Here is a 21,444-nt window from a genome sequence, read left to right as displayed (position 1 = left end):
GTATATAGACCCCCTGTGTGCCCCACCAGTATTATATAGACCCCTTGTGTGCTGCCCCAGTTGTATACAGACCCCTGTGTGCTCCCCCAGTTATATATATATACAAAGCTGCCACTTGTGACCGCAGGGAAAACGCTTCCTGCGGCCACAAGAGTGACTGACAGGAAGAGAGCCAATGTCTCCCGGCCTCTCAGTGCTGCTGCATGTAACTATGAGCGCTCATTACGAGTGCTCATAGTTACAGTTCAGATGGCAGCAGCGAGCGGGGCAGCGGCCCTGTCTAGCGCTTTTGAGCACAAGAGCGGGGCATGGGTCGGCCCCCTGGATGTTGGGGGCCCCAAGCGATCGCTTGGGGTGCTTGGTGCCAAAGACCGCCACTGCCTGCCCTAAACTCCTATAAGTACTCTTCCTACTCCCTCAACAAACAGACATGTTCCTGCCTTTCTTTCTCATGAGATGAGCCCAGCAGATATTAGCTGTAGTGAGGCTCACTCTCTGAAGGGATACTGCTGTGTGCGCCTGCATCTTATCCGCAGGAACCACGGCAGCTGCAGTGGCCCCTCTGCGAAATGGGGGCACTGGGCAATTAGCTTGGTTGTCCCCCACCTTATAAAGGACTCAGTAGCAGAGCCGATTTGCAACAATGGCCGTGATTACTATGGAACTCACTCAGTTCTGCAGCTGAGGGAATCCCGGCCAGATTGTATACAGAAAGTATACACTCCGTCCGGGATCCCTAGCCGCGCCACAAGAAACTGACATGTCAGTTTTCTACAGCCACTATTCAGTGAATAGCGGCCACAGAAAAGCTGTCAGCGCACACAATGGAGCATGCGGCTCCGGCCACATGCTCCATTGTGTGGAGGGGGGAATTCGGATACAGGTGCGTACGGATGCGCCCACATCCGAAATTCAGCAGCAGTGAAGATCATCTGGCCAGTACTGCTGTACCGGCCGGGATGATCTTCTCTGACAACGGCCATTCTGTTCCGGCCAGTGTCTCGCGCCATGTGAATATGGCCTGAGAGTTGAATATAACAAAACTATACAGGGATTTAAAATTGAAAGGAAACAGGTTTGCGCAAAGCTGCTGATATCTTCCTGCAGCCAGGAACCTCATCTTTCCGATTGAGGTAGCGGGTGGGCTGAACTGTGCACAGTGGGGCCGAGAACCCCCCCCCCCCCACAGTGCTGCTAACAAGCGAATATACATATTTCTTTTTGATTAAAGTTATTGAAAACAACAAACATTAAGCCATTTCTTGTCCTCTAGATTTGGTGACTTTTATTTATAGTTGATTGATAGACATCTTTAGTCATCTAAATAGCATGAACTAGTTCCATAGGAGGCTTAATCTCTGGTCTCCTAAACAGGAAGGACACTATGTGGCACTACCCATCCCTTCCTTCCACCAGTTTCCTTTGCATTATGATTCATGAGAGTCAACTATAACATTGCTATTGCAGTCACTGCACTGGGGTGTTGTACAAATTCCAAGCTAGCTACCATTTATATAGATTCCCACTGAAATTGTGAAACTGTGATTATATTTAATTTATGTTTTAACAGCATCATTTTATTCCTGTAGGCTCCAACACAAGCAGAAATATCTAAAATAACTGAAAAGAAACATTTGAATGTGGCTCATGGTCTTGCATGGTCCTATTATGTTGGATATTTAAAGTTTGCCTTGCCAGGTAGGAAATTTTGTCTTATATGTTGTGATGGGTGAGCAGGTATATAGTAAAATAAAGTGTCAAAATAAAGAACAATAACATCTAACTTAGCCTTATGATAGCCTAGTCTTTAGATCTAGAAAGTTCAATGAGTTACATTTGAAGGGAAAGATACCACCACACCGTAATGACTAAATAACCCCATACTAAGACTTATATTTCCCCATGCAGTGACCATTTAGTGGTAGATACTAGCCTGTACAAGCACTCTTCAAACCATTTTTCACACTGAAAGATACATATGGAAATACTTGTCCAGAAAGAAGATAAAGACAATGTTGATAAACAAAAATGTAAAGTCACAATACATGAAAAAAAAGCATTAAGGGTACCCACAGACACAGCTTTTTTGTGGCATATTTCTTGCCCCCCCAAAAACCACAGAAAAAAAGGTCAGTGCGACACATGGTGTTTTATTTCATGCATTTGCGTTTTTAATGGCTTCTTTTCTGGCGTTTTTGTGTTTATTTGTATTTTGTTTATGCTGCATTTGTCATTTTTGGGGTTGGTGTTCAGCCCGCGACATGGACTTTATCGCAGAAGTCTGTGTTCGGGTCCGAATTTAGACCTGAAGGCACCCACGTCAGAAAGGAAGGGATTAAGTAACCTCTTCCTTGCCGGGCAGACACCAGACCCGACACGGAACTAACAGTCCGGCACACAGAGTTTCGTGTGTGCCAGGCTCTGGCTCTTCAAATGTCTGCTCAGCCAGTAGTTGAGGCAGGTCACCTTTGCAGCCACTGATTGGCTGAGCAGAGAGTTCTGCAGTCTCCACTTAGCCAATCAGTAGCCCCCCCCCCCCCCTCCTTAACTGCAGGTACTATTGCTTAGCCTTTCTCAATCAATGCCCAGCCCCAGGGTCCTTTTGGCTGCTGGTGAATAAAAAAAAGAGGTGGGGCCTAAAGCATTCATGCCCTAGGCCTGCAGTGCCTCCCTCTTCTTCCTCATCTTTCTTTGTGGTAGCTACACCCCTTGGCCAATTCTAAAGTCAGCTGAATATTGTCATGCATTTAAAACAGGCATGGACTTACTGTGAAGAAGAACAAACTGGATTCCTTCAGCTCACGTAAAATCATTCCATTTTTATTTCAGTAATTCATTAAAACGATAGCCGACGCGTTTCGGGCCTAACCTGGCCCTTAATCATGGCATCTAAATAATAATGTTACAAGACAAACATAGTATTAGTGTATGTACATACAAGGTGGTTAAAAACTACACATAACAAGATGTTAGTAACAGAAAAAGAATGGACAAAGACATGCTGCTGTGTGTATATCTGATGCTTAAACCATGATATGTCCTGCCTGTATATGAGGCTATATATAAGACAACCACACTCCAGACAATTTACGTGGTATGGCATGGGCTCAACAGCAGTATAAATGAAGTAATACTCAATACAACATAGAGAAGAACTCTGTCCAATTATATGAAAGACATATGCCACACTCTCATTAAATACCTTTGGTCTGTGCAATCACTAGGAAGGGAGGATAGTCTCTACCATATTTAGAAAGTCCCCAAGAAACAGGGAGTCTCTGTAATAGACAAATGGAGTGGACATATGATGTAAACATAAAACAATGGTACCTAGTATGCAGTGAGAGTTATGGATCCTATATAAAACAGTTTATATAGAGGGAAGCATTTGTGATGCCACTCACCTATGGGACCAAGACAACAGGGGAAGCGCAGGTGGCGCTGCATAGAATCGCAGCGTGTGAGGCGGATAGGTCTGCGTCTGAATTAATACCCGGCAAGACCGGAAGTGACGACAAGCGTCACATCCGGTTAGTGGAACGCAAAATGCGTGTCACCGAGAAACGCAAATCTAGATGGATTACCAGTGGTGCGTCACATCCGGTTGGTGGAACGCAATGTGCGTGTCACCCAGAATCACAGATCTGGATGGGTTTGCCAGATACTAAGCTCATGGGACTCGATGCGTTCCAGCTTGGAGCGCATCACTAATGAATCTAAACCCTAAATGAAAACAAAAATCTTAAACCAAATCTAAACCAGAAAAAGGGGGAATATTTGAGTGGATAAATAGATCTGGGTGCATGATGGATATTAGACTGCGGTGTAAGTTGACTGGTCATAGAAGAAGGCAGTGCAGAAATAGCAGCAGGCGCATAAATGTGTAAGGCACGAAAAATGATATGATTACCTGCTTAATTAGTATGTTTTCTACCTGTCCTTCAGTATTGGATAAGAAGCAAAGATAGAAAACAACATAACAAGTAAACCTAAGTGCCATCCACAATGAGGAGGATCAGAATGGATAGAAAGTTAATACAAAAACATTAGATCACTCCTGATATTAAGACCAAGAGGTGATCGTGTGCCCAATCTAAAGATCCATTCTGCCCCTTTTCTTAACACTTTTTTCCTCCAATCTCCCCCTCTCCTTGGTTCTAGAACTCTGTCGATGGCAAAACAATTGAAGGAATTTAAACTACCATTATGGGTGGTACAGAAATGTCTGGCAGCTCCAGAGAGTTGTATACCCGCATTTTTTATGCTATGCACATGTTCTGCGATACGGACCTTAAGCTTTCTAATCGAGCAGCCTACATACTGTAGGTTGCATTCTATACACTGTATGATATAAATAATGTGATCCGACTCGCAACTTAAATGGTGGTTGATGTTAAAGGACTTAGCCATGTCACTGGAGTGAAAAGTAGTATGTGCTTCCGTGTATCGACACATACCACACCGTGGTTTACCGCATGGGGTAAAACCTGCTTGTTTGTTAGGTCTAAGGTTTCGAGTGTGTTTGGTGCTGATAAATAAGCTCGGAGAAAGTAAGCTGCCAAGCGAGGGTCCCCTTCGGGAGACAAAGTGGCAACCTTCATCTAATACCCTTGCTAGGCCCTCGTCTTGTCGTAAAATGCCCAGATGTTTCTGTACAATATTTTTGACCTTGGTAAATTCCTTACTGAAAGGGGTACAAAAATAAATTCCTTTATGGAATCTATTGCTACGGATTCTTTTCCTGTCACCAAGAAAATCATTTCTGGACTTATTCGTTGCTATGTTTCTGGCTCTGTTAAGGGTGAGTGACGAGTAACCTCTGTCCCTCAGTCTCTGTTCAGTGTCCTGTAGTTGGCGTTGTGTGGCCTCTGGGGTGGAACATGCTCTGATTGATCTAATGTATTCGCCTACCGGTATGGATTGGATAGTGTGTTTAGGGTGCTGACTGGTGGCCTGCCGTCGGTTTCCTATACATGGCAGTGTCTACTTTGCCAGTTACGGGATTACCTGTAAGTTCAATGTCCAAAAAGGATATCTTAGTATTTGAAGTTTCATGTGTGAAACGCAGATTAAATTCGTTTCGATTGAGCATCGCAACAAAGGGTGGTATGGACGACACATCGCCTGACCACACAATAAGTATGTCATCGATGTATCGCCCATACCACCCAATGCTGCCTCCAAACACATTACGATCAGAATAAACAAACTCCTCCTCCCACCAAGCCATCACCAGATTTGCTAGAGAGGGTGAAAATTTGGCCCCCATCGGTGCACCTACAAGCTGTAGGTAAAAGACTTCGTCAAAAGAGAAGAAGTTATTGGACTTACTGGCCAGGGATATAATATTTGCTTCAGAAAGCTTTTGTGTGGCTTCTTCTGGAGTATGCTGTTCAGTTCTGGGCATAGAAAGGATGTAACATTATAGACATATATTTTATTGTTAGACAAAAAACAAATCCCCCCATAAAAACATATACACTAGACATGTTAAAAAGAGGAGATCAGGAACATCAAATTCTCAAACAAGGTAGAACTATGAGGATTACAGTTGGTACATAATCATACAAAAAATATATAAATAAATAAATAAATAAATAAAGTCCAAGCAAATAAAAATTTCAGCAAACTAACATAGCACCATATGTCCAAGGAGCAGAATAAACATGATTGTCATAAATATATTGCACAGTGGCCCAACTAACAGACTAGAGGTAAGTATAGCATAGAATGATATATATAAAATCTTATTGCACAATGCCCATGGTAAACAGATGAACAAATAGATAGACTCCCCCATCTGTGGAGGTGGAGGAGTCAGGACGCATGGCCACTGGGTCAGTATAGGAATGAGATGCAGAACCTGTGATCTGGTGGGGATGATTTAGGTACAATACATGTCTGGGATTCATCCAGAGTATAGCATTTGCAGTATATACCTAGGGCAGTGATGGGCAACCTTTTGAGCTTGGTGTGTCAGCATTCGGCAAAAAAGCGAGTATAACTCAGATGGTGTGTCACTTAAGGGAAAAAACACCATAATTTTGCGGTATTCATAGTTTAAATAACAAAAATATGTAATTGCAATATATAACTGTACTTAATAAACCAAAAAATAATTGTGTGAAGTAAACTAAAAACCACAAACACATACTACCCCACCTGACCCCCATCCCTCCCCATACACTACCCTACCTGACCGTTCCACATACACACACACAACCCTACCTGACCCTCATCCCTCTTCATACACTACCCCACCTGACCCCCATCCCTCCCCATACACTACCCCACCTGAGCTCCATCCCTCCCCATACACTACCCTACCTGACCGTTCCACACACACACACAACCCTACCTGACCCTCATCCCTCTTCATACACTACCCCACCTGACCCCCATCCCTCCCCATACACTACCCTACCTGAGCTCCATCCCTCCCCATACACTACGCTATCTGACCCCCATCCCTCCCCATACACTACCCCAACTGACCCCCATCCCTCCCCATACACTACCCTACCTGAGCTCCATCCCTCCCCATACACAACGCTATCTGACCCCCATCCCTCCCCATACACTACCCTACCTGACCGTTCCACACACACAACCCTACCTGACCCTTATCCCTCCCCATACACTACCCCACCTAACCCCCATCCCTTCCCATACACTACCCTACCTGACCCTTCCACATACACTACCTGACCCCCATCACCCCACACAATCTTACCTGACCCCCATCCCCCCACACACTACCCCACCTGACCTCCTTACCCACATACACACTACCCATTTTGACCCCATCCCTCCCTACACACACACACATACACACACACACACACTGGCCCCATCCCTTACCACTTACACACATTTCCCCACCTGACCCATACCCTGACCCCAATCCCCCAACCTCCATCCCTCCACATAATACCCCACCTGACCCATCCCCTGACCCCAATCCCCAGACCCCCATCCCTCGCCACACACACTTACAATTCTGCTGAGGTCCAGTATGCGAGCTGTGGCATCAGGAGACAACGCTGGAGGCAGCACTGTAAGGCCGCTGGGAATGTCCTGGAGATTGCATAGCGGTCGCGTATCAGCGACTATAGCTATGCGTGTCAGTGCTGACACACGTCATAGGTCCGTCATCACCGACCTAGGGGCAATGTATAATATGGTATGACAGCCTGTTTGATCTTTACATAGACACCCAGGGACTTTTTATGTTTTTATGGGGGTATTGTTTTAAATAAATAAAACATATGACTTATTCAATAAATTTTGGTGTGGATCATTTTTTGAGGTTTTTGATGTAGGTAATATGCTTAAAAATCTTGTTTTGGATTTGAAGATTTTTGATGTTTAAAATATAGAATGGCTGAGCTATAACATAAAAATAATTACTGTTTTATAGCTTTAAAACACTTGGTAAAGGAATTTAATAAAGAGAACAACAATTTATTGAGGTCTCCAGAAACCTTGAAACTGTATATTTTGATGCCTTTAAGCTGCAAAATATATAATGACTTAAAGGAAGAAGATGAAAACTTAACATTTTTTAAAGAGATTCCTCCACTTCGCGTGGATCGAGCTGGCATCAAAGCAAGAATATTTAAGAACAATGTCTATCGCATTCTGGATGAAGAACACCGGGTATGTTGCATAATACTTTTTCAGTGTGCCTGGTAAGAACAAGCATATTCCTTATATTCATCCTAGAACATTGATAACATAGATGGAGTATAGTACTTTATCAGTACTGTAGTGAGAAACATTGTTATATTTTTGATATATCTATAGAAATACAGAAGATTGTCAGTGGAAAAAGACCACCCGGTCCATCTAGTGTGCCCTTATATTAGCACAAATAAATTCTAGTTCTCTGCAGTACAAACACTGGTTACCTAAGTCTGATTTGGCGCAAATATGCCACTCCAGCAGCCGCACTGCCACATGGAAAGAAGTGATAGATGTCCCCCTAACAGCCGGAATTATGGAGTATCATGGATGGTTGTATAGTTGCACAGAACTACAATGTTAGTGATTGTATGTTAATTTGATGCTTTGTAGTAGAAGGCTGTGCCCATTTGTTACGACCAGTTATATTGTATAGCTCAGTGCAAGACAAACAATTTAGGCTCCGCACATTTCTAGCAACTTCCTATCCTTTCTCCCTCCTGTAGGCTCCCAAAGTAACTGCGCTGTTTGGTGTTATGTGCAGTAAAGCGAGTAGGAATGTGAGATGCCCCCTGTATGTAGGATCCCCTGCTGTGCCCCCATGAACTAATAATGTCCCCAGAGGTGCCCCCATGAACTAATAATGCCCCCAGAGGTGCCCCCATGAACTAATAATGCCCCCAGAGGTTCTCCCATGAACTAATAATGCCCCCAGAGGTTCCCCCATTAACTAATAATGCCCCCAGAGGTGCCCCCATGAACTAATAATGCCCCCAGATGTTCGCCCATGAACTAATAATGCCCCAGAGGTGCCCCCATGAACTAATAATGCCCCCAGAGGTGTCCCCATGAGCTAATAATGCTCCCAGAGGTGCCCCCATGAGCTAATAATGTCCCCAGAGGTGCCCCCATGAACTAATAATGCCCCCAGAGATGCCCCCATGAGCTAATAATGCCCCCAGAGGTGCCCCCCATGAACTAATAATGTCCCCAGAGGTGCCCCCATATACTAATAATGCCCCCAGAGGTGGCCCCCATATACTAATAATGCCCCCAGAGGTGCCCCCATATACTAATAATGCCCCTATGAACTAATAATGCCCCCAGAGGTTCCCCCTATATACTAATAATGCCCCCAGAGGTGCCCCCATGAACTAATAATGCCCCCTGCTCTGCCCCTTAAAAAAAAAAAACATCATACTCACCTTATCCGCGCTGTGGCTGCAGGCAGCAGCTCTCCTCCTCCTCTTTGGGCTCCATCTTGCGAGCCGCGGGGACGGGACTTCTGGCAGGCGTGATGACGTCACATCATCACGCCTGCTGGAGAGGTCACGTCCCGGCCTCCCATTGGGCTGCTGGCATGAAGTGCATGGCCGCAGCTTCTCGGGATGCTTAAAGAGACAGCGCACATTTCCCACCGGGATCCCGCGGCACCCCTGGCGGGTTCTCCCGGCACACCAGTGTGCCGCGGCACCCCGGTTGGGAAACGCTGGTATAGCTGATAAGGTTTAAGAGCAGTATGGTCTCTCAGCACACCATTAAAGTGGTGCTGTTAATACCATGGCTGCTGGTAGATTGAACACTTATCTATTTTCTTGTGATTTTGTTTTTGGGAATGTGTCTCTTATTTTACCTCTTGCTGTTTTCTATACCTAGCCATACTACTGCATAGCGGAGTATGCTACACCTCTTGCATCTCTGTATGAAATGTCAAATATATCCAGTGCTGGCTTTAGCAAACAGGATCGCATGGAGCAAGCCAAACTCTTCTGCCGCACCTTAAAGGATATCCTAGAAAGTTCACTTGAATGCCACAATACTTTCCGATTAGTGATATATGATGGTAAGATAAACTACTGGATTCAAATAATTATTATTATGACCCACATCCAATCCAAATGTGTCTTTTAACTTAAAGGAGAAGTCCGGCCAAAATTATTTTTTTATATGTTATTACTTATGGAAAGTTATACAATTTTCTAATGTACATTAATTATGGGAAATGCTCATATACTGCTATTTCCCTTAATTTAGTGTATCAGGAAGTGTTAGAATTCTCTCAGAACCAGTGACGTCACGATGAAGGGTGTAATTCCTATGGAGTGTCCAGCAGAGGGTGCTCTCTATATAGAAGTCAATGAGTACCATTGACTTCTATATATAGTGCGCCCCTGCTGGACACTCCATAGGAATAACAGTGTATGTAATGTAATGTTATGCACTGTACTTTTGTGACTTCATGAATACATTTATGTAATACTTTGGGGAGCAAGTGTCCTTGCTCCCCAAAGTATCCCATAAATGTATTCAATGAATACATTTGCTGGGCACCGAGCAGGGAGGGAGAGAGGTGCTATCTACCTCCCCCCTCCCTCCCTGCTCGGTGCTGGGAACATATACAAAGTACTACTCCCCCATTATCTGCAGATAATGGGGGAGTAGTACCTTTTGCTATCCCTATCACCGCCCGCGCCACCGCCACCGCCGCTCACACAGGGGCTGCTTTTCATGCCCCCCGCCGTTCCCCCTCCTCCTGCCGGCTTCAAACTTACCAATGCGCCGCTGATTCCCCGCCGTCCTCACCGCTCCTCACTATCCGGCCACTGACTTCCTCCCGCCCGCCCGTTCCTACGCCCCGTTCCTCACATTATCTGGCCGCCGCTCTCTGCTCTTGCATGCCCGCCCCCACCCCGGCCGGGAGCACGGCACTTCCTGGTGTCCCCGGCCGGGGTGGGGGCGGGCATGCCGGACTTCTCCTTTAATTTCATTATTTGTCACTATTTACATTGCAAAGCAATATGCATTTAAATTTTTTATGGACCCTTCATACTGTCTGAGGCTATGGTCACACGTAGTATAAGACCGGCCGTTCTGTGACCTGGCCGGGTCACGGAACGGCCGGTCTCAGAAAAGATCATCCTGGCTGGTACTGCAGTACTGGCCGGATGATCTTTAGTACCGCTGAGTTCTGATGCAGGCGCATCAGTGCGCCCCTGCATCAGAACTCCCCACAGCACACAATGGAGTGTGCGGCCAGAGCCGCTTGCTCCATTGTGTGACCTGACAGTTGCGTGAACTGACATGTCAGTTTTCTACAGCTCCGCTAGAGATCCTGGCCGGAGTGTATACTATGTGTATGCACTAGAGCCGGGATTCCCTCAGCCTGCAGCGCTACTTAAGTACCGCAGAAATCACGGCCATTGTAACAACGGCCGTGATTTCTGCTCAACTTACGTAGTGTGAACATAGCTTGATATTGTGAAACATCTGAAAGGCATGCCTGTTTCTGAAGATAGGTAGGTTTTATGCTGCTGTGTTCTCCCAAATGGCAGCGGTCATTGGGTTCAAAAGAAAATACATCAAATAAATATAAATCACGCTTCTCTCATATTGGATAAATTTATGTCAGGTACTTTAATGGAATAACTATTCCATTGATTTAGAGCTATGGAATGGGAATTCTGCATCCCTTCTAGTGCTGAAATTATGTTACCTTGACTAGTTTAAGACAAAAAAAATAAACTAGCAATAAAAAAGGGAGCAGTCACATGCTTAAGGTACACTATGCTTATAGGAATATTAAGAATATTAAGAAGTTATTATATAAATGTTCATAATAGTAACTTTTATAATTTAATATTACTGATATTTAAAGCGGCCGAGAGAACCTGCTGATATGCCACAGAAGCAGTGGTGTAGCGACCGTGGTCGCAACGGTCGCTGCTGCGACCCGGCCTGGCCCTGCAGCACACGCACCAGGGAGATGTGTATGCTGGGGCTGTTACTTCCGGGTCAGGGAGCGCTCCCTGACCCGGAAGTAAAAGCCCCCGCGCACAGTGACCTTCCTGGTGCGTGTGCTGCAGGGAAATCCCGGAGACACCGCCAGGTAGTGGAGCATCAGCCGGGGGTTCGGGAGTGCGGAGCGGCGGGCACAGGGGATGAAAGGAGGGAGCCAGCGTCAGCCAGGGGCCGTCCAACACCGCAGATGAGAAGGGAGCTGCGACGGGGGAACGAGGTTAAAGGTGAGTTGTTGTTGTTGTTTCCCCCCCCCCCCCCTTTTGTTTTTATCTACTTGACAAGGGGGACAAGATAAGAGGGCAACACGGGGGCCATTTACAAGGGTGGGCAACATGGGGTGGGGGCTATGTATAAGAAGACAACACAGTGGGGACATATACATGGGGGAAACATGGTGGGGGCATCTACATGGGGGGTAACATGGGGGATGTATACGAAGACAACACAGTGGGGGCATATGCATGGGGGGCAACATAGTTGGGGCATATACATGGGGGGTAACATGGGGGGGGATGTATAAGAAGACAACACAGTGGGGGCATATACATGGGGGGTAACATAAGGCGGGTATGTATAAGAAGACAACACAGTGGGGGCATATACATGGGGGGTAACATAGGGGGGTATTTATAAGAAGACAACACAGTGGGGGCATATACATGGGGGGAATGTATAAGAAGACAACACAGTGGGGGCATATACATGGGGGGTAACATAGGGGGGGTATGTATAAGAAGACAACACAGTGGGGGCATATACATGGGGGGGAATGTATAAGAAGACAACACAGTGGGGGCATATACATAGGGGGTAACATAGGGGGGTATGTATAAAAATACAACACAGTGGGGGCATATACATGGGGGGTAACATAGGGGGGAATGTATAAGAAGACAACACAGTGAGGGCATCTACAAGGGGGGGGGAAACAAGGGAGGCATCTATATGGGGAAAAAGATAAGGGGGACAACACAGAGGGGACCATCTAAAAGGGGGGACTACACTGAGAGGGGCTGTCAAGGAGATGCACATGGGGCCATATATATGGAAGACTGAACAAGGGGCCATCTCTACACAGAGGGGGGCATATACTATAAGGGGGTTATATAGAGTTAGCCTACCCACTAACTGAGGGTGTAAAGGGGCCAATACAGATGTGCAGTTTGTTAAGAGATGAGGATGGTGCCAGAGTGAGGAGCCTAATAAGTCTGTCTGGCAGATTCTGTGGATTCGTGGCTCGGAGAAGTTCTCATAATGGCCCAGATGGAGAAGATGATGAAAAGGGAAGAACTCCGATCAGAGAAGACGTCTCCTGTGAGTCATCTGATGTAACAGCACTGTAATGTATATGGTGTATACAACCTGTGTAGAGCTGGGTCTGCCTCTTCTGGATGAGGTGATAGTGATCTGTGTACAGTGGATGTTATTCAGTACCAGCGGTGGTATTAGTCAGTATGTGGTGGTGTTAGTCAGTAGCAGCGGTGGTGGTATTAGTCAGTATGTGGTGGTGTTAGTAGCAGCAGTGGTGGTAGTATGTGGTGGTATTAGTCAGTATTGGATTTAGTATACTGGATTTGATCAGTAACAATATGGTGGTGATGGTAGTGGTTGTGGTGTGGCAGTAATGTTTGCGCCTTGGTAATATTGGTCTCAGTATACAGGATTTGGTCAGTAACAGTATGGCGGTAATATGTATGGTGATTATATTTCCTTCCTATATACTGGTATTATTGGTAATATCAGTCTTGATCTATCTATCTATCTATCTATCTATCTATCTATCGCATAGCTTGGTCAAGGAAGGGGGGGGGGGCCCAAGTTGAACTCTTGCCCCAGGGCCCAAGGGACATTAGCTACGCCCCTGCTCAGAAGCCCTTTACCTCAGGAGTAGATTGATGCTAGAACAGCTTCTCTGCGCCGCTGGGTTGTTCTTAAATTTGCTAATTGCCCCTATGCAAATTTGGGGATAAAGAGCATTTGGGGCGTTGCCTGGGTCCGGGAGCACCACTCCATCCCGCACAGTCCGCCCCCTATGCCCCCTCCCCTCCAGCTTGCCCAGCCAGCCTCCTCCCGTCCCGCTCAGCGGCTCCGCCCACTATGCATATTCATGTGTGCATAGTGGGTCTTGTAACTGCGACTGTCCTTACAAGCATGCTATCCCCAGCCCAACTTGCCTGTCATCTGTCACCTCCCCTCTGGGGATCTGTGCTGCCGCAGAGGGGTATGATGAGGCCTGTAATACCCGACCGAGCACGGAAGCGCCCCCGCGTGCCTCCTGTGATCACCATGGCAACCAGGCACGGGGCATACCGGTCGGTATTACAGGCCTCATCAGACCCCTCTGTGGCAGCACATATCCGGGAGGTGAGGTTGACAGATAACAGGCATGCTGGGCTGGGGATAGCATGCTTGTAAGAACAGCTGATTCACGGGCGCAGTTACAAGACCCACTATGCACATATGAATATGCATAGTGGGCTGAGCGTCTGGGCGGGACGGGAGAAGGCTGGCTGGGCAAGCTGGAGGGGAGGGGGCACAGGGGACGAACTGGGGGGGACGGAGTGGTGCTCTCAAACCCAGGCGACGTAACAAATGCTCTTAATCCCCAAATTTGCATAGGGTCAATTAGCAAATTTAAGAACAATGCAGCGGCGCAGAGAAGCGTTTCTAGCATCAATCTACTCCTAAGGTAAAGGGCTTCTGTGGCATATCAGCAGGTTTTCTCGGCAGTGCCGCTTTAAGGGGAAACTATCAACAGGTTACACAAATCTAACCTGCTGATATGTCCCTTTTGTGCACTGAGTGCTCAGGATGAAAGTAAGTCCCTTACCCTCATCCTAGAAACCGTTCCATTGCAGTAAGTATTTAGATCCTTATGCTAATCAGTCAGTTTGGAGCACCGCGTGCGGGGCTGCTGCCCTCAGAGTACCGATCCACCCCTGGCTGGCCTGCCTTTCCTAATGAAAATCAATGGGGCAGGCTGGATCGGTGTTCTGGGGTGTGCCCCTGGCCGGCCTGTTTTTCTAACGAAAAGCAACAGGGCAAGCCGGATTGTACTCTGGGGCAGTAGCTCCAATTTTCTAAAAAAGTGTTCAAAAAGCCACATATATATATAAATATGGTACCGTTTACAACTACAGATCATGGTGCAAAAAAATGACCCTCACTTAGCCCTACAGATTGAAAAATAAAAAAGTTGAGTCAGAATAGGACAATTTTAAAGCAAATGTACTGTCAGGTACATCACATTTTTTTACATTACCCGGTGTGGGGATCCCAGTGGTGCAGTCCTTTTCCAGAATGCCGAACAGTTCCTGAGCTTGGCGGGTGTCAGGTATAAACCATATAAGGAAAGACTTATAGATTTGAATCTGTATAGTCTGGAGGAAAGAAGGGAAAGGGGGGACATGATTGAAACATTTAAGTATGATAAAGGACTAAATAAGGTTCTGGAGGGAAGTGTTTATAGTAAAAAACTGAACAGAAGAGCTAGAGGTTAGTGAGAGGAAGCAACATTACTTGACTGAAAGAGTAGTAGATACTTGGAACAAACTTCCAGCAGATGTGGCTGGTAAATCTACAGTAACAGAATTTAAACATGGCTGGGATAAACATATATCTATCCTAAGATAATAAGAATGGAAATACTAAAAGGGCAGACTAGATGGACCCAGCCCTCTTTTTCTGCCGACAATCTTCTATGTTTCTAACTCTTAAGCTTTGTCTGTGCTTGTCTGCAATGTTTCCAAAGCAGAAGCTTCTGCTAGAGTTGCAGTGTGTGAGAAAATGTCTTACTTCTGCCTAAGAAACCCTAAGACAGTATGCAGTTGGCAGCAAGCCTACCTTGTATACAGTAGCATTTGCTTGCTGTATTATAGTTCGGGCAGGTATTCGATTCCCATGGTCGGATGCAGTTCACCTGGCCCTGGTAATCTAGTAACAGTGAAATAGGGATGCATAAAGTTTACTGTCCCTATTATAGTTTTCAAAGCTACGTGCCAATGATTATGTTGGCACTGGCTGCATCTGTACATGCATAGATGATATACACACATGTATACTATACATGCATCACAATAGAGACAATAGATCCAAAAAGTCAGCTGCAAAGTCCCCAATCCAGTTGGTTCAACCTAGAATACTTCACAAAGTTTGCACAATGAAGATGTTGTCCGTTGGATTTTGTTTTATAAACCCAAAAATATCATTAGGCGCACAGGAGAATTTTTTGTATGCTTGCACAACTGTTAATCAAAAAGTGCATTAGAATCAATGGAGCCGCGTCACATAGGGGAGGGGTTTTGTCAAATTTGGGGCCGACGGGCCCACCTCCAGTCCTTCAGGCGGGGTTGCTGACCTAGAATACACCGGTGCCTTGCACAGGAACCAGGTTGCGGTTTAAGAAAAGAACTGCGGTACCGGCATCCCCACGCCGGGGCCAGTCTATTGATGTAAAAATCTTAACCTCCTGGTACATTCGCTTTAATTTGTGCCAGGCTCTGGCTCCTGTAGGTACACTCAGCCAATTGGCTCAACATCTGGCACACAGACTGATTGGTTTAGCAACCCAGCACACAGAAAACTTAGTGCATTGGGGTCTGGGCCTTAGCAAGGAAGGGGTCACCTAAACCTTAGCAATGAGGTCCGTGGTCTGGTCTTAAGGTCGACCCGAAAAACACCAAGTTACACCAAGTTGATTGGCTCAACGACCCAGCACACAGAAAACTCAATGCGTTGGGTCTAGCGTCCGCCCCAGCAAGGAAGGGGTCACTTAAACTTTAGGGATGAAGTCCGTGTTAGGGTCTAACTGCTGAACCACTATTCAACACTATTCAAAAATAAAGACAAAAATGGCACAAAAACCACAAAAAAGCACAAAATGCAATAAAAAAACACTATGAACAGCAATGGCAATTTTGTGGAAGTTTTTGTGTTTGGGGGCACCCTTACTCCTTGTCCGCTTAAGATGATGGTGATGTACACTGGAGGGGCTGGTCAGACATTGTAAATCCCTCAGGGCAAACTCAGAGGTAAGGTACATCCAAGCTTCATCATCAGATGATGATGCGTTGTCACAGATGAGAGGGAGGAGCTGGGGACAATACAAATTTTGAAGGTCTTCAGTTTTCTATTTCCTGTCAGTGTTGAAGCATGGAAAAGCTAAAGCGAGTACTATTAATGATAACATTACTATTATATATGGTATTATTATATAATTGGAGTGATAGTTTTATGCAAAGAAAATTTTATGTAATGTTACCAGAGTTACCCTTTAAGTGTCACTGTCATTAAAATTTTTATTGCAGAAATCAATAGTACAGACAATTTTAAGAAACTTTGTAAATGGGTTTTATTAGCTGAAAAATGAATTTTTATCATGAAAAAGCAGTTTGAAGCTCTCCCCTCTGTCTTTATGGTTTTCCTATGGAGAGAGAAAGTAGAGGCAGCAAAACAGGATAACAAAGAGTTAATTTACATTCACATGACTCCTCTGCAGTCACTACTGACCTCTCTGACCTCTTAATAGGTCTCTGAATAGCTCCCTGCTGTGCAATCCTTTGTTCTGTGCTGCCCACTAATCTGGCTCCTTCCCCCTCCCCCCTCCCCTCTTCATAGCTCAGACAGGATCCAACTGATGAAAAAACATTCCAGATTTCCTGATTCTGAGCAGTGGATGACAGAAAGGAGAGGAGGAAGGACCTGGGAAAAGGCTTTTTACATGCAGATAATGGCATATTTGTCTAATAAACCCAATTACAAAGTTTCTTCAAATCGCCTGGACTATTAATTTCTACAAAAAAAAAATTAAACGACAGTGACTCTTTAACAGAAACTACATTATTAATACACTTATGGCTCTTCTATGTGTTTTTAAGATTCTCCAAGGACTTTCAAAGACAACATTCAAAAAAATCTACTTTCCAAAGTAATCCTGAAACATTTAAAGCAACAACATTCAGAGGAATATGATCTTGAATTTAGGACATTGAGAAGTGAATAAATATCTCTTGGGACCTCTCCAGCAAACCCCCCTCCCCTCTTTTTTTTTTTTTTTTTCCTTCATTTTTCGTTTCTCTTTTTTCCTCTTTTATGAGCCTTATTTGTGTTATTTCCTCACATTTTCTGTAATTTGTTTTTCACTCCACCATGTATTGGGGTCGTATTACCTTGTTTTATATATTTGAGTGTTAAGACTTTAATAAATTAAGAATAAAAAAAAATGTTTGCCATTTATTGAGAGAAAAGAAAGTCCAGAAACACACCATTTAGAGAAACATGGCCACTTCCACAAATAACACTTCAATGGAACTGAGTTGCAAAACTACACCCAAATTGGGGAGTTGTACTGTTTCTGGTAGAAAGCGTCCATGTATAACATCTTTAACTATTGCCTTATCTTACCTGTCAGCACGGCAGCTGACCGCAATTGGCGGTAAAGTCCACTCTGCGTCTGGAAGTTTAGGTATCCATGCCGTGACAGAGATGCGGACAAAATGCTGTTGTTGTTTTTTATCTAAAAATGTTCTATATTAAAGTCTATGGAAAAATGTCAGTCTGTGCACACATTTAAAAAAAAATATTTTTTTCTAAGAGAAGTGCAGATGTTAGCAAAGCAATATCTAGAAAGTGGGCAGAGCTATGTAAATGGAATCCTCAAAGGAATTCCCTGAATCAAGCTTGAGCTTAGCTGTGGTAGAGTCCACATGCTGTGAGGAACTGAGGTAATTACTGTGAGCCAGCTTACCAAGGACCGAATTAGTGTAAAAATTATTTAAAGGGTTGTTCCACTCATACATAACTTTTGATATGTTGCTGCTCATGGTGAGACTAACAATTCATTCCATAGTTGTTATTATCTATTTAGTCTCCTACACCCAGTTCTCAGAAAATCTGTGTGTGAGCCTGTCTCTCTCTTCCCCTTGGTTCTTTGTAATGCTGGGAGGATTAATCACAGTGAGTTCATCAGCAACTTGACCTCACATTAACGATCCCATCTTTACAAAGTTGCAGATAAAGCCAGTCAGGGACTTGTTTTCATCATCTGTCTCAGAAGGGAGAGGGAGGAGGGGGGGGGGCAGAGAGAAAGGCTCACACACAGATTTTTCTGTTTTCAGCAGAAAGCAGTGACTCAGAAATGGGAGAAGGAGACTGAATAAATAATAAAATAAGTATAGAATTAATTGTTAATCTCACCATGGGCAGCAACATATCAAAAGTTAGGTTTGAGTCAAATACCCCTCTAATTGCAATTACAGTGAACTAAGGCTATGTTTACATGTTTTTTCTGCTCCGTTTAAAATGACGACTGTCATTTTGAGTCTAAAATAATGGACGTCATTTAGCTGTCTAGCCTTCCCTGCTTTTGGTACATTATTCTAGTTTGGGTTAGTAATTGACCTTTGGGTGTGGCTTAATTGAAAAGTCCATTGAATTTATTAGTAAAAACGGAGAAAGAATGGTGAAAAAAGAAAAACTGTGTGTGAACAACTAATAAAAAACATTGAGTGCATTGGACTTCCGTCTTTCCATTTACTTCAATGCATTGCCGATGCAGTCAGTTAAATTGCTGCAATAACAGACGTTTTTTTAAATATCAAAATCTTTTCTCTATTTTTGATGTTGTGTAAACATAGCCTAAGCCAGGAATACATTTGAAAAGAGGAAAAATCGCAGCCGTTTCTTTATAACCTGTCTGTAGCAGAGTGGAGTGAGGGGAAATCAGGAATGAGAGAGAATCGCTGAGTGAATAATGAAATCTTTGTCAAAGGCCAAGTCCACGAAATTCTCCCTCCTGAGGTAAAACTGCCACAGAGGTTAAAGGGGTAATCCAACCAAAATCTTTTTAACATTATGTCATAGCCCACCCATAGCTGTACATATTGGTCAAAGCAAGTAATTATGTATTTTGCGCCCTTTTGGTGCCTTTTCTGCCGACTCTGGATATAAAAAATGAGCTAAACTGAATCCTCTCTGACACGCTCCTTCCTCTTGGCCCCAACCTTCAGAGTCGGGATCATGTGTCCTCCTGCTTTTCAATGGGCTGGGTTAGCGATTATAACCCTGACTACTGAAGTGACAGAGGACATGGGACCCACTGACATCACCTTTATTGGGCCATGCCTCCAGTAAATGATGTGTTTTTGTTACTACATGTTCTCCGTCTCAGTTCCCCCTTTCCCCCCTCTCCTCCCGACCACCACTGCTGATCACTGTGTGGCTCACTCTGCGTTTCCCCCTCCCTCTCACCCCTTCCACGTGGCTGACCACTGTTTGGCTCTCTCCGCCTCTCTTCCCTCTCCCCCAAAGGGGTTGTAGGTTGTTATAAGTTTCACAATCTAAATCAACAGTAGATGTGATATAAAGCCAGTTTGCAATATACATTCATTATTTTTTTTGTTGTAAAACAAAGCTGAACTCCTGAAGGCAGATTTTTAGACTTGTGCTGGTTGAAAAAAACAAACAAACTAAACACAGGAATTCCAGCCAGTACACAAAAATACAAAAAGTGCAACAGCAACCCACAGGTGCAAGATCTTACCGTATATACTCCTCCCAGTGTAGACACGATAAAAACTTGCTCTGTAGATATTAAAAAATGAGGAGTATGTACGGTAAGATGAGGAGTATATACAGTAAGATCTTGCACCCAGCGGCCAGTAATTTTTAGGCTGGAATAAAGACAATGATCAGCTGGTGATCCTTTTATCAGCTTATCGTTGTGTTTAAATCAACATTAAAGGGTTACTCCAGCGAAAATCTTTTTCTTTCAAATCATCTGGTTTTTTAGAAAGTTATATAGATTTGTAATTTACTTCCATTTAAAAATCTCCAGTCTTTCAGTACTTATCAGCTGCTGTATGTCCTGACGGAAATTGTGTTTTCTTTTCAGTCTGACACAGTGCTCTCTGCTGCCACCTCTGTCCATGTCAGGAACTGACCAGAGAAGCAGCAAATCCCCATTGAAAACCTCTACTGCGGACGCTGAGAAGGCTTGCGACCAAATTAATTGGTCTTATGCCTTCTCGGTACTGCGAAATATGGGCTTTGTTAGATCTATTGACAAGGCCATAAGCGCTATATTCTCTGCACCATCAGCTCAAGTATTTGTTAATGGAACTTTGTCATCTCCTTTTCAAATACTTAATGGCACCCGACAAGGATGTCCATTATAGCAACTACTTTTTGTTCTGACTTTAAAACCACTAGCTACTATACTGAGATCTTCTGACAATATTAAGGGGATAACCATAGGAGAAGAAAAGCATACCCTTTCTCTTTATGCTGAAGATATAATTTTAACAGTAACTGAACCCTTGGTTTCTCTCCCTAATATCCTATCCAAATTAGAAAAATTTGAATTGGTATCCTATTATAAATTAAACACTAATAAGACACAAGCTCTCACAATCAACATTCCTGTAGAGAAAGCGGACCTACTGAAATCTCTGTATCCCCTTGACTGGAAAAAATCCAAAATATCATATTTAGGCATTTCCTTAAAGGGAATCTGTCAGCACCTTTTCAGCTTCTGAGGTGCTGACATTGTGAGGAAGGTGTGTGTGTGTGTGTGTTAGTGTGTGTATTACCTTTCTTTTTCTGGTAGCTGCTGTACTTTTACCATAATCTGTTCTGGAACTTCCGGCACAAGTGCCAAAGAGGAGTCTTGGTGTGGCGTACGTGCTGCACTTCGTCCCGCCTCCAACTCCCTCCTCCTCCCAGGTTCACCTGAATATTCATTGGGGGCTGGCTGCGGCCTTCCTGGTGACGTCATCTGATGGCAAAGGCCCTGCCCACACTTGTCAGTTTGCGCATGCGCCCTGGCTCTGTGCGGCGTGTGCTCCCGACGAACAATCCATGCATGCGCCGTAGAGGCGCAGTCGCGCTGAGGGCCGGAGCCTTTGCCCTCAGTTGATGCGCGCGCGCCGCAGAGGGCGAGGGCTCATGCGCGAAGTGGCAAGTGTG

The 21,444-nt window shown here is 44.6% G+C and overlaps 1 protein-coding gene across 4 annotated transcripts in view; it reads left to right on the top strand.

Moving 5' to 3' along the window:
• The window catches only part of STING1 (stimulator of interferon response cGAMP interactor 1), a 127,741-nt gene extending 110,105 nt beyond the window's left edge, over window positions 1-17,636 (top strand). For all 4 annotated transcript variants that reach the window (XM_069970023.1, XM_069970051.1, XM_069970031.1 and 1 more), the window contains 4 exons: window positions 1,590-1,698; window positions 7,421-7,659; window positions 9,340-9,526; window positions 17,358-17,636. In XM_069970023.1, coding sequence (XP_069826124.1) covers window positions 1,590-1,698; window positions 7,421-7,659; window positions 9,340-9,526; window positions 17,358-17,482 — 660 coding nt within the window. In that variant the 3' untranslated portion in view covers window positions 17,483-17,636. The remainder of the gene's footprint in view (window positions 1-1,589; window positions 1,699-7,420; window positions 7,660-9,339; window positions 9,527-17,357) is intronic.
• The last annotated feature ends 3,808 nt before the right edge of the window (window positions 17,637-21,444 follow it).

Source organism: Dendropsophus ebraccatus, chromosome 1, assembly GCF_027789765.1.
Source record: "Dendropsophus ebraccatus isolate aDenEbr1 chromosome 1, aDenEbr1.pat, whole genome shotgun sequence".
In the NCBI taxonomy this organism is placed as follows: domain Eukaryota; kingdom Metazoa; phylum Chordata; class Amphibia; order Anura; family Hylidae; genus Dendropsophus; species Dendropsophus ebraccatus.
This window is presented reverse-complemented; position numbering and strand designations above follow the sequence as displayed.